Source organism: Lithobates pipiens, unplaced genomic scaffold (genome assembly GCF_037356315.1).
Source record: "Lithobates pipiens isolate NorthernLeopardFrog02 unplaced genomic scaffold, aLitPip1_a1.2 Scaffold_13, whole genome shotgun sequence".
NCBI classification, from domain to species: Eukaryota; Metazoa; Chordata; class Amphibia; order Anura; family Ranidae; genus Lithobates; species Lithobates pipiens.
This window is the reverse complement of record NW_027507718.1, coordinates 215,852,027-215,866,403: the sequence shown is the minus strand read 5'-3', so window position 1 is coordinate 215,866,403 and position 14,377 is coordinate 215,852,027. Positions and strand designations below refer to the sequence as shown.

The window sequence follows — 14,377 nt, the reverse complement described above, 5'->3', positions numbered from 1 at the left end:
TTGTATGAGAGCAAAATCTTGGCAGGCTGCCAGCTCTCATGAAGAACAGCTAAACCCTCCTATCTTTTGCTACCATCTAATGCCACGTACACGCAATCGGAAATTCGGCCAGCAAAAAACGATGAGAGCTTTTGGTCGGAAAATGCAATCATGTGTGTATGCTCCATTGGACTTTTGCTGGCCGAATTTCAGCCAGCAAAAGATTGAGAGCATGTTGTCTATTTTTCGGTCGGAAAAAGTTCCTATCCAAAAATGAGTTTGTGTGTATGCAACTCAAACGCTCAAAAACTCATGCTCAGATTCAACTAAGACAGAAGCTATTGGCTACTGGCTAATGAAATTCCTTTTTATAGTCCCGTCACAAGTGTTATACGTCACCACATTCTTGATGGTCGGAATCTGGTGTGACCCTGCGTATGCAAGACAGCTTGAGCAAAATCCCATCGGAACTCCATTGGGAAAATCATCAGAGCTTTTTCCAACCAAAATTCCGATCGTGTGCACATGGAATTAGCCTCTCTTTGATCTGCAGCTGCCATGGTGCTGGACATGTGATCAGTTATGACACCAGCCATTTGATGGCTTAACAGTTCAGTTGAGAGCACAAGCGACTGTGACCATTATTATTCAAGGCATGCCCTAAATGTAACTGTTTTAGGAAAAAATTTAATAAATAGGTTTATTTCCTCTTTAAGTAAAACACAGAGACAACATTTCTTGATGTAACCTTTTTGCTGTGATCTTAGAGAATGAATAACTTCACATCAAAAGCAGCTAGAAAAGTGAGTAAGGGCTTGTTTAAATTTATATATATAATGAGTTTATTATTCATAGCCTGGGCACAGGTACATTTAAAAGATCAGCACATTGTAGTAATAGTATTTCCAGCAAAACTGTAGTCCCCTGGACCCAAATGCACAGGATTACAATTTAATAATGTCTACTGTGTAAAATAAATCTACTGTTTATAGCAAGTGTTATACCATGTCCGATTATGAACAATCTAAAGCTCACATAACAGACAGGTTTAGCTTCTGGAGATTGTGCCCTATTTTGTAATCCAGAGTAAAGGGCACATCTGACAGGTATGGGTGACCTAAACAGGCAAAGGCTTTCAATATTGTGTAGAAGACAAAATAAATAGATGTAGAGTAACAGGTCATTGTAACCTTTTAACAGTCACTTAATCAACTGTCAACAATTAGTGCAAAAACATTATCTAGATGTTCAGATTAGACCAACCAATAAATCTCCTTTTCAACAGTGGGTAGCCCCAACTATGGTAATGACAGACAAATATGCGCTGCCAAGCTAATACATAACATTTAAATAACTGTCACATTATCACAGGTAACAGTTATTCAAGACTAACATTTACCGATAAGTACGATAATCAAACATATCTTCAATGGCATCCAAACTATGTACATGTAATTTACCACTGGGACGTTAACAGTACCAGCTATCTTGATAAAATCAAAAAGGAACTTTTTTGCTTGTAATCTGTGCACATATAGGAACCTTAAGAGGAAGTGTATACTTATCAAAAGTAGATTTCCACATTTTAGTTTACCTAGATATTTTGTACTGAATATAAAAATAAACTCTGGATATCATCGCTATCAGATTGTATTTAGAGACCAAATCTACTGAAAATAATATATGTACTGTATCTCTATCATCAGAGATTACAAGACTCATTAACATAAAAAATAATGGGTACCAAAATACTTTCAACAGGTTCTATTACATTCACCTAATAGTATGAAATAAAGGTGCATAAATACTTTCAGATTAACCATATTTCTGCCTTCATCCTTCTCAGACTAAAGTTGAGAGGATATCTGAGGAATTACACAAATTAAAATGTAAGTCTTAATCATTTGCACATAATAGTCAATAACAGTGCTTGAGCTGACATTCAAAATATAAAGTACTGCATAAGGACTTCCAGTAGGCATTCTAAAATGATCAGTGCAAGGAAATACCATTGAACCTTCCCAAGTTGTAAACAACCATTATAAGGAAGCTATTAACCTGCAAGTATATCTTATATTTGATAAAATATGTGTTTACAAGTCCAACTTATTAAAAGGAGAAGTCTAGCCTGAGTTTATTAGGCTGGGCTTCTCCTCTGGGTCACAGGAGTGCAATCCGTTTTGCACTCCTGTGACCCGTTTTTCAGTGGAGAGAAGTCTGAAGTCCGCTCCCAGCTGACGCCACTGCCATCAGTCGAGGCACCACGTCATCCCGACTTCCCAAGTCTGGATCCGTCAGCTGCCTTGATTGAGAGCAGTCTCAGCCTCTCAGCGAGTCGCCCCTCCACAGCTCAGCGCAGGAGCAGAGAGGAGAGACAGTGACTGACAGTCAGCAGCGCTCCTCTCAAGGATCTGTGAGAACCGAGCCATCGGCAGGGTTCAATGGCTCGGTTCTTAGTGCAGCGAGGGTGGGGGACAGCTGCAGCATCGGTCTGATGCTGCATCCACCTAGGTAAGTATGAATCCAAAAAAAACAACAACACTCTTCTCTTTTAAGAAGAGAAGTATGGGTTTTTGTTTTTTTGTCTGAGAATGGTTAAAACAGAAACACCTCTTTCGGTTGCAAATAATGGAGATTATACTAATTATGAGGATTTGCAATCTTATGCATGAAAGACAATAACAGTTTAAAGCCAAACTCCAAGCATTAGACAAAATGCACTCTTGTAGCAAGGCTTTCCGTACTGCAAGGGTTAAATGCACGTTTAACCTAGAGGCATATAAAAAGAAGTATTAGTATATTGAATATTAAGGCAAGCCAGAGACAAATTCTGGCTTTAATATCCCGGAACTGTACGTGATGATGTTAAAGAACCACCCACAACCCAACTTTAGACAGAAGAGAACAAGTCTAATTCCTAGATTCAGCTTTAGATTATTTTACCTAATAAAGTTGCTGTATTTGTGGGGGGGGGGGGTTTATCACAATTTGGAAATCAAGAAAATTCCAAGGGTCCATAAACGTTTTCAGGATGTGTACATAGAACACGTATCCCAAAAGTTTTTACTTAACAGACAGCACACAAAAAAATCCTCAGTTCCATTATATGAGTAGGGCACAGAACCAATTCTAACATTTTACAGTCTGTCACCTCCAGCTGGGCCAGGCATTGCAAAGTGTTTTCATTATACAAAATCTAAATCTACCATTTATATTACAGAACAGATACAATATAAATATAAGTTAATATATTTTGTAGTCATTAAAAACAAGCTGTGTATGCAGACATGATCAGTGACCCCATTCATTTCTAAAAAAAAAAAAAAAAAAAAAACAATAAAAAATGAACAGTTATAGGTCTTCTTTATTGGGGAAAAATTTAAAATACATACATCTGAAAAAAGAAAAAAAAAATACATGTTCATTTCTGGGCAGCTCTTCGGCAGTTGTAATGTTGTATGTTTTTATTTATTTATTTTTTATTATTATTTAGGATCTGGGATCTGGAATATCTTGGATGAAACAAATGGGACAGGTATTCCAGGTATTCCATACATCTTCCACTCTATATGTTGTGAACAGCAAGCAGAGTAATTTTCTTTGCATGGCATGCTGGGAGAAAAGCAGAGGTCATATGATGCAAAAGCCTTTATAGAAGGGCAGGGAATCTATGGAGAATGACAGGGGTGCAGTGAGGAAGGTGCAGTAGATGAGACTGCAGTGCACAATCTTTTAGAAAGGACTTGTTCCTAGCTTAGATACTGTACTTCAGAAAGTGAACTAGATTGTTTTAATGTAACTTGTACCATTAGAGGATTGGGAGGGTTCTGAGAACGTAAAACACAAAACCTAGAAATAAGTATTAATGTTTGGTATGCATTATCTCAAATATCACTGTAGAACCTTCACGTATTATGAACATTTTATTGTCATTACAAAAAAAAAAAAAAAACAGATTTTGACTTTGTTGCACCTTAGTGTCCTTGTCGTTCAAGATCTGTGGGAAGGCGTGTTTAGAACACACACGTCAAGGACTCAAAAAACTTGATAGGTACACTTGTACAAAAAAAATATTGGTTTTAAAAATAATTTTTATAGTGCCCCAGTAGTAATATCAGCATAAAATTATTATTTCTTGTACAAATATTACTTTTGGGATTTAAACAGGTTTAGGAATTATGGCTGTAATAGAAAAGGGACAGGGGATCCTGCTTTTACATTGTATTACAGTATATTGAATGATATTACATTATGAGATAGATTTCTTGGAAAAATCTGAAGAATTAGCAGAGTGGTAAAGCTCCATGCTATCAGCTTTTAAATGCAAGCACGCAGAGTCCTCGCTTTTTGTTATAAATTAAGTTTTTATGTATTTTTATCTAGCAAGGTCCAATTGATCCTATACTACTTTGCCAGCTTATCACGTTTCTACTAATCCTATGAGATATTAGTTTCTTCCTTAGCGTAAACAACATATACTGAAAAAAAAAAAGACTGGGTAAAGGATGAAAAGGATACTATTTGTTTGCCACCTGTGGTGGCAGAATAACAAGGCACATCCCAGCAAAAAAGCATCATAATCAAAGGAGTTGTCACTACTGAGAATACTGTTAAGGCAGCTGTCAATTAAGTCAGTTCTTTGCCTATAAGATAAGTGAAATATAACAAAAATATATTATATTACAACTATCACATACAGTTATGTTTTTTTTTTTTTTATTGTATACTTGTAATATTTTTATTCTATTAATAATATTTTATTGGTTGAACTAGATGGACTTGTGACTTTTTTTAACCAGAGCAACTATGTAACTATTGAACGTCAAGTAGTGTATACGTTCACATAAAATACTCATAGCCAAATATATACTATCTATACCCCCATTAAACTTACACAGATAGAAAAAAAATTGGCATTCCTTGCAATGACTAATTTGATCATTTTCAAAATGACTGCTCATTGATAAAGAGCACAAAGCCAAGCATGGTTCGGCAAATAAAGTACATGTGTAGTTGGGTGCACAGGGTTCAATATTTCGAGCAACTGCATGTATGCACCACCAGGAATTTTTGTTACGACAGTCCCAAGAGCAGTGATGATGCACAAAGTACAATGACTAAGCGCAGCCAATCAGATGGCAACGTTAAACAGCCTAAAAGATTAAAACTGATTGGTTGCCACATTGCACATTACCTTTGCCTTATAAAAAACTCAATTACATGGCTCACAAACTCTACTGCTTGTGCAAAATAAACTATTAGCTAGTGGCTGAGATCTTGAATTCATTGAACAACATGACAACTCTCTAGTACACAAAGACAGTGTGGCGGTCTTGTTGACATTATGTATAAAACAGGAAGATCAGTATCTTCTATGTTGTATGTCCACATTCTGGAGCCGTTTCTATTTTGTCATGTGACACACAGAGCCATGTGGTTGCCAGAAGGAAGCAACAATAAGGCTTTATGATTCAGTGACAATAATGCTTTTAACTAAATGCCAGAATCGCACCATGCCCAATGGCCATTTTATTTCCATGGTGTACAAAAAAGGGGACACTGCTGACCTTTACAAAAAAATAATGTTTTAACAAAGATAACAACCTAAGGGTAGGCGAGACAAAGCATTATCTGTTAAGCTCACGCAATTATATTCTCTATAATAATGCCTTTGATTTCAAAGTTTTAATAAAATGATACAGAATGATGCAATTATATTTCTTATCATTTGCGTTCATGTTTGATAAAATAGAATACTGCGAACAATAAAAAAGGAAAATGCATTAATACAAATTACAGTAACAAAATAACTGTCTGGTTTTATCATGTATAGCTAGAGTAAACTGTAGGGAGGAGCTCTGGTTTGCATGCAATGACACCCAATAATGATTTCATATTCCATCTCATTATTTGAAATCTTCCTTTTATCCCCTAATATACATGACTCTAGATTGCATAGAAACCCTAATTAGACCAGTATTCCTGCTTGTTAACATGACCAGCAATTATTCTGTGTGCAGACGTAACCAGAACAGATTCAAGACTGTTCAAACACCCCTGTGAAAAAAAGATTCACCATTCTGTCTGCACATGCAGCATCTACACACGGAGGAGAGCCCCCGTCCATCCCCCTGCAGTGGTGTGTGTCTTTTTTATTCTATTAACAAATCTCCAATTCATTTAAATTTTTTTCATCTCTTCTAGGGAATATTTCTCTGCTCATATCTACAATGTACCATAATTATCTGCCCAAAGCTGTGACATCTACTAATTAGTAAATCTCTAGTAAAACTAATGCACCAGGCTTTGGGGGAGACAACACACAGACACAAGATTTGTAGACTCTCACACCAGCACAATGGACAAACGTGGGGGAGAAAGCAGAAGGTTTTTTTTTTCATTCAGATAATTCTAACGTAGGAAGCTGTAGCATGATGGAAACAAACCTGTTTGTACATTGCAATAAACAGGAAAATGCTAAAAGCTTTAAGATCTTTAGGAATAATACACACATTTTTATATATAAAATCTACAAGTAAAAAATATGCTGATAGATACATATATATATATACACACACATATATATATATATCTCTATAGCTATCTATCTATATATATATATATATATATATATATATATATAGAGAGAGAGAGAGAGAGAGAGAGAGAGAGAGAGAGAGAGAGAGAGAGAGTTATATATCTATAGCTATATTATATATATATATATATATATATATATATATTATATTATATATGATAAATATATAAAATAATATAATGCAATGCCTGCAGGCAAGTTAACATACCTTGCTCTCTTTGACGTGCCCAGTTGAAAAGTCAGAAGAATGGGAGATTTTGAGAGATTTTGACCTGTGGGACTGGCGGCGGGCAGATTCCTCTCGGGCATATTTCACGGAGCCTGTGGCTCTTACCCGCACCTTGCTGGCGCTTTGGACGCTGTTAACTCCAATCATTTCCAAAGGTGTAGTTTAGGAATTGAAGAGAACAGGTGCAGTGAACCAAGGAAAATAAGGAGGTGCGGAAAGGCACTATTTCCTCCTTTGCAAACTGCTTACAGCTGATGACCCCTTAAATGAACACTACTTGTACAGCTTGCAAAACAGAGCTGATCAGCACTTGCTTAGGATGCATCAGGCTGCTTGTGCCAGCATCTTCAAATCTACTGTTTTCATTCTGCCTGGTCGTTCCAGGCATATCTCACGTCACTAGCAGTAAGTTAGAAAAAAAATGAAATCCAGCCTCTTCTCCACTCCCCCTCTTTTGTATCTTACACACACACACACACACCTAAATCTACATACAGCAAGCAGAGGCAGTTATCCAGGCAAGTAATTAATTGCTTTCCAAATAACACTACTATAACTCTTATGCTGCCAGCTCAGTGTCTGCATTCAGATATCACAAATACAGTTGCTAAGAAGACTGTCAATCTCTATTCAATCTAAAGCAAAATGGAAAGCAGGGAAGCTCTAAATTCCTTTCCATGTTATATAGGATTCCAAAAGGTTAGCTGGATTAGCTGAGAATGTGACTTAATAAAAATGTATGCTGAACTGCCCTTTCGCCTTTTTAGATGTAATGTGCATACATGATAAGCACTTTGTTTCTCTGTAATTTTATTTATTATCCTTATCCTACATAATGGGACTGAGTTACAAAAACTAGAATACACAAAAATTAAATACATTAACGGCAACTGCCTAAAACCCATGCTGGCTCTTGGAGAATAAACTTTGCTGCTATGGACAAATGTCAAATTTGTTTCTCCATTTTTTGTAAGCCAGTAGCAATGTATTGTGATCTAGGAGTATAAACTAAGGCCGCGTACACACGGGCGGATTGTCTGCCCAACTAAGTTCGTCAGACAATCCGACAGACAGTCCGTTCAAAATTTGAATGAACGGACTTGACCACACACGATGAGCAGACAGTCCGCTGAAAGCGTGCGTGATGACGTGTACAGCACGTACAACGGGACTAGAAAAACGACGTCCTATACACTGCAATGCAACCTTCGGCCGTGTAAATCCTTTCTGAGCATGCGCCATACTTAGTCCGTCCAACTTGCCTACACACGAGCGGACTGTCCACTGAAACCAAGTTTGGACGGACAAAACCAAGTTTCAGCGGACAAAATTACGGAAATTCCGAAAGACAAAGTCCATCAGACTGTCCGCTGAAAAAGTCCGCTGAAGCCCACACACGAGCGGATTGTCCGCTGAAACACGGTTCAGCGGACTAAGTTGGGCAGACAATCCGCCCGTGTGTACGCGGCCTAAGTGTTGTTAAGACTTTTTTTTTTTTTGTGAGACCATGTTAGTCAAAATGTCTGTTTTGGAGCTTATCTTTTTTTTTTTGGGAACAGACAAAATAATGCCAAACCACCTGACACTCTTTTCAGCAGTGCCACTGCTTACGCCCCATACCTTGGTCTTTGGCTTTTGATTAGTCCTTCAGACCATCTCCGACAGCTCAAACCTCAATAGAGGATCTCCTGGCACCTGTTTTCTAACCTAGGACTTCTTGGCTTTCGGGAGTAGTACATCTGTCCACTCAACAGAGAAGACCTGTGTCCAAGAGTTCCATAGTCTACATACAAGCGTACCCTATACACAGGGAAAAAGATCTGGGAGTCCTAGTTGAGGACAGATTCAGCAAAAGCATGCAATTATATAGGGTATTTACTCAAGAGCTAAAACTATAACTCTACTACTGTACAAAACTCTGGTTTGCTTGCATCTTGAGGATGCCACCCAGTTCATCAACAGTTGTCAGGAGGGATGTGCTGAAACTGGAGAAAGTCCAGAGAAGGGCAACAAACCTAATAAGGGGTCCTTTTGACCTCAGTTATGAGGGACAAATACAAACATTAAACGTATTCTCCCTGAAGAAGAGATGCCTAAGAGGGGATATGATAGCAACATACAAATATATTAATGGTGATTCCAACACTGGGAGGAAACTATTCAGTCTCAGGTCATTCAAGAAGACACATGGCCACTCAATGAAGTTGGATGAGAAGCAGTTTAACGTTAAACTGTGTAAGGGGTTATTTACTGTTAGAGTAGTAAGGGCATGGAACTCCTTTCCACAATAGGTGGTTTCAGCAGGAAGTGTTGCTAATTTCAAAACTTTTTAGATGGGCATCGTATTGAACACAATATACAAGAATATGGTAAGAGGTAAAAACATAAAAGCACAAACACACATACTTCCCCACAGGTTGAACAAGATGGCTAGTGTCTTCATTCAACCTTACCCACTATGAAACTATATTGAATCAAAATCACAAAAAATGGAATCAGGAAGCTTGTGATAATTAATGCATGCTATTTAAAGTATATGTATAAATGGTTAGTGTAGGGCAATGGTATAACCTCAGGATTTTATTGTGCTTTGTTTCCCATGTTGGGGAAATTCACTACTCTTTGTCCTGGTGAGCATTCTCTGCAGTACAGAAAGTGATGGGAAAACCAAATTTTAAAGTCATCTTAGGACTAGGGATTGAGGGCAAATCTCCCAGTGGGCACATCCTTTTCAGTGATGAGAGGAGATTTTCCCCTCACTTTAGAGAGACTTATTCAGCTGTTTCTGCTTATTTCAGCTGTTTCTCTAAGATAGGAAACAAAGAGAAATTTTCCAGATGGAAAACTGTCAGCAAAAAAAGAAAAAAAAAACATGAAGGGATCTTAACCATTATTTACTTTTACCAAAGCAAGTACACACTTTACAGTGATATGGTGATAAAGCATTAAGCTGTGACTATTTTACATAATTTGACATTTCAAAGCATCAAAAGTGAAAACAAGTAGATGGCTCTTCCCTCTGCCATCAGTGTTTGACAGGGAGAACACTAGCATGTCATACGGTAAAGTAGTGCTGGTGTTCCCCTTGTCAAATTATGAAAAGTCCTGGCACACAGCCCACATGTAGAAGCATTTCCATTCAATACACAGCAAGTATTACAAGAGAACCAAAGAAAAGTGTATAGGTAAGCATGTGGTGATAAAACAAACGCAGGGTAGAAAAGGATTTAGTTTGGTAGGCATATTTAGTTAATGGTAGGCATATTCAGTTAACCGTGTTTATAAATATACAATACATAAATAGAATTAATCATATGTTTACATGTTGTAGCTCTAGATTTGTGTACTTATAATCAGCAGGCCTCAAAAATAGCTATCAACTGCACAATTTTGGTTGGCTAGAGGGCTTTTACTGTTACCTCCTTTTCTTGCGTTCTAGAGATCCCTCCCTCTACTTTCCTATTTCCTCTCTTCCCCCTTCACCTACACTGCTCCTCATCTCTTGTTAGCACTCTCTATCTTATCCAAATACAATGCACTTTCCTCCCTGTTCACCTACGTTTCCTCTCCCTTTCACAGATGCCACTCTCTTTCCTCCTCCTTCCCTCTATGTGCACTCTGTGACAACGTGGGGATTGTTTAACTCAAATGTAACACTCACCAGTGAGTTCAGTCCATGCCAGATATGCCTTTTCAGGGCTTGTAGGCCCATTTTTACTGAGGCACAAGAAAGAAAAGTTCATCAGCTTCCTCTGCTGGAGGTTTCCACCATCAATATGAAATTAACCATATTCAGCCTCCTGGCTCTCTTTGGCAGCCCTGCTTCTCAAGCCTCCTGCCTTGCTCCTCATGACCATCTAATACAACATTCCAGTAGTTATGCACAAACATTGTACCTCTGTCACCTCTTTGTCTCTTTCCTGCAGCTCCCTGCTGCTCCATCTCTCAGGCTTGGGCCTCTGTCTGTCCTGTTCCAGACAGCACCGTGCAGACATGCACACCTATCTCGCTGCTTCCTTGCAACCACACATGGGCCCCCTCAAGAGCGTGGAGCCCTGAACCCTAATTCTGATTACCTCTGCACCATCAGTGTGCGAGTTCGCTACAAAACCTGTTCCAGACTGCCTTTTTACACCATGACAGGGCACCACACTCCCACAGCTCCTTTCTCCCTTTGCCCTTCATCTACAACACTATTTTCCTTTCCTTACCATGCCACTAATCTCTTCCTCCATCTCCACTCCACCACTCTATTCCTCCATCTCCCTTTCAGGGCTCTCATGCCTCCCTTACTTCTTCACCACTCTTTCTCCCTCTCCCTTTCACAAAGCTCTTTGTCCTTCTCCCTTTCAGCCCTCTCTTGGCCCCTTTACCCTTCCTCCATGCTCTTCCTGCTTCTCACAAAGCTCTTTATCCCTCTTGGCACTCTCTTTCCTCTATTACTTCTTCACCACTCTCTTCCTGACTCTCATTAAGCTCTTCTCTTCTTACTCTCAGCACTCCTTCTTCCCTTACTTCAGCACTACTCTCTTCCTGCCTCTCACCAAGTTTGACATCCCTCTCAGCACTCTTTCCTTCCATCCTTTTTCCCCACTCTCTACCCCCCTCTCCCTTCAAAACTCTTCATCCATTTCCCTTTCTTTTGGCACCTTTACCCCTCCACACTCCCCCCCCCCCCCCCCCGGCTCCCTTTCACTGCTCTCTTTACTCCCTCTTCCCCATGCTAACATTCCCATGCTCTTAACACATTTTTAAGTTCAACTGCCAACCCAGTAAGAATATGAAATCTCAAATATACATCCCCATCATTACCAGAGATAGCTTCTACAAACTTATTTTATTAAGGGTTGGGGTAATCCCGAAGTCTATTTAGTATTCATATCTATTTTAAAGAATGCTACAGTTTTGTTTATTCTGTATATTTTTTTAAATAGCCATCACTCTCTGAAAACCAGTTTAAATTCCAAATTATAATCGAAGTGGAGTTGCCTGCACTCGTCGCTGAATTATGATAATCATGATAGTGTCATATTTCACACCCTTGGCGTACGATTTCCTAGTTATTTACTCAACAAACGGCGATCAGGCTGATTTTAGGCAGTGATGGACTTCAAAATAAAATAACTGAACGTTAACATTAGCCACTATTAGCCACAAGATAGCAATTAGACATGGGAGCCCCATACCAACTCTAAATGTTTGTTTCAACAATTGCTTCATGAACACACACACTCATTATGACCAAGCGTGCAAATTAATTTAGAGAAAAAGAAGGAAATCCAATTCAACTGAATGCATATTTTCCAAGAATGATAGACTAAAGAGATCTACTGGTGCTCAGATAAACAAATCAGAATTATCAGAAAACGGTAACACTTTGTCAAGAAATCTAAGTACTATGCTGTGAAATCAAGGCCAGGGCTGCAGAAATTATTCAACTTGTCAGTAGAAAAGAGAATTTTCTTGCTCTGACTAGAGTCTCCCTATAAGATTAAGGCTGGCCATACATAGTCGAATTTCAAAATAATTTTGTGTTTTGTGATCCGATCGGTGCCACCATCGATTTCGAAAATCGGCCAGCCAAGCCTTTAATTTCACCTCATGTTGCTACAGAAAATAATTTTTGTGGCTGGGAATCTTCTTTTCTCTCCGGGAATTTCCTTTTCTTGCACATGCGCATTTCTTTTTCGACTATATTTCTCGCACGATTCTCCCATCATTGATTAATAAATCGTTCGTTTTTCAAAAAATTTCCGACATGTCCGATAACTCAAATGTGATTGCCACACGAAAATTGGCTGCTGCTGCAGCCCACTAATTCTTAGATAAGAATCATATCTAAGATTCTTAGATAAGATTTTTGAAATTCGACCCATGTATGGCCTGCCTAAGGAGATACAATTATTGTTGCTGAACCATTTTTACAGAATGGATAGTTGAAACCAGATTTTTTCTCTAAGTAAAAAAATCATACCAGAAAGAGTGTCCTGGTATTAACTTGCATAATATTTACATGTTACTGAGCAGGTGAATTTTATTAAGTCTAATTTGGCAAGACAAAAGCTCAGCAGAAACAGCTGAGTCAATTAGTACATTTCCTTGAGTACAAGCTCGTTAACAATGGCATTTAATAAATAATCTATAAAAATATTTGTTTGATAGTTTATTAAACACACTGTTATTAGCTCAGCACTGGACTGGGGCTTCCGCCCTAGCATCCAAGATGCTAAGCAAAGAAACCATCATTCATAGTAGTAAGTAAAATAGCACTGTGTGTTCTGTGGAAGACTAAGTGAAAAATGTGTAGCATATGCAGTGCATGGTGTTACATGTCTGTCTGTCCTCTTCTGACACCCGCAGGAAGCATAGCTCCACCAGAGTCTAAAAGGGCATCCAGTATTCTAATCTAATTCTAATTAGTATTCTAATCTCTTTAGATGCTTTTTTTTTTTACTGGGCTTGGCCAACCATTTCCTACATCTCATGCCTAATTGCAGGCACATTGCTATGATGGGTGGTGGTATTAACTAATAGTAAGCATGGAAGGGCAGGCCAGATCCAGCATACAAGATGGCATACAAGATCACCATTATTTTTATTGGCAAATTAAAGAAACTAAGGACAGCACGGAAACAGACAAAGGTGTATGCTGATAAAAATGACCCAGCCAGCCTAAAAAATATCCATATTCAAGTTCTCTGAAAGTGAAGAGGTCATCTCTCCAGCAGGCTGCGTCTCCTAACTTCCATTACTTCCGGTGCTGCAGTTCCATCAGTGTCTTCAGCATTCAAAATGTTCCACAAGTGTTGAATGCTTGCAGGCTTACCCAAAATCAGTGTCCCCTTTGGATTCTTAGCATGACAAAGTGCATAATGCTTAGACACAGTGGGGGTTATTTACAAAAGGCAAATTCACTTTGCACTGAAAGTGCACTTGGAAGTGCAGTTGCTCTAAATCTAAGGGGTAGATCTGAAATGAGTGGAAGCTCTGCTGACTTCATCATCCAATCATGTCCAAGCTAAAAAGCTGTTTATATTCCTTGCATGTCCCCCTCGGATCTACAGTGACTTTACTTCCAAGTGCACTTTCAAGTGCACTTGCAGTGCAAAGTGGATTTTCCTTTAGTAAATAACCCCCACTGTGCAGAACCACGCCGTATATTGCCTAAATATACAAATTTGCATAGTTTTAATTGTCCGGCCCACATATTGTAGGCCACATGGGCACTGCAAAAGATAGACAATATTTTTTGAAGAGCAGGTAATAAATGAATTTATTTATTTCTTATTATTATAAATTTGATATACATTCTGGAAGTTACTACAGAGTGAAAATTGCATACTCTTCTGTCTTAATTAATGCTGCACATAGCTCATGTGCTACATGGAAAAAAAAAAAATTATATTTTGAAAAAAATAAATTTTCTTAGGATTATCTACATTAGGGGCTAAATCTAGTTCTCGGCGTTGATGATAATCTTTCACAACGGTACAATTCCAACATACTCTGAGGAATTGGCTCTTGGGGACAGAATTAAGCCATAATGGATGGTGACAACTGCCCTAAACGAT

The 14,377-nt window shown here is 38.5% G+C and overlaps 1 protein-coding gene across 4 annotated transcripts in view; it reads right to left on the bottom strand.

Annotated features, from left to right (window-relative positions):
- PSD3 (pleckstrin and Sec7 domain containing 3) overlaps window positions 1-14,377 on the bottom strand; it is an 857,533-nt gene that overhangs the window by 256,752 nt on the left and 586,404 nt on the right. The window contains exon 1 of one of the 4 annotated variants that reach the window (XM_077476204.1): window positions 6,786-7,176. The exons of the other annotated variants lie outside the window; for them this stretch is intronic. Coding sequence (XP_077332330.1) covers window positions 6,786-6,953 — 168 coding nt within the window. The 5' untranslated portion in view covers window positions 6,954-7,176. Of the gene's footprint in view, window positions 1-6,785; window positions 7,177-14,377 lie in introns of those variants that run through there. 4 annotated transcript variants of the gene reach the window in all.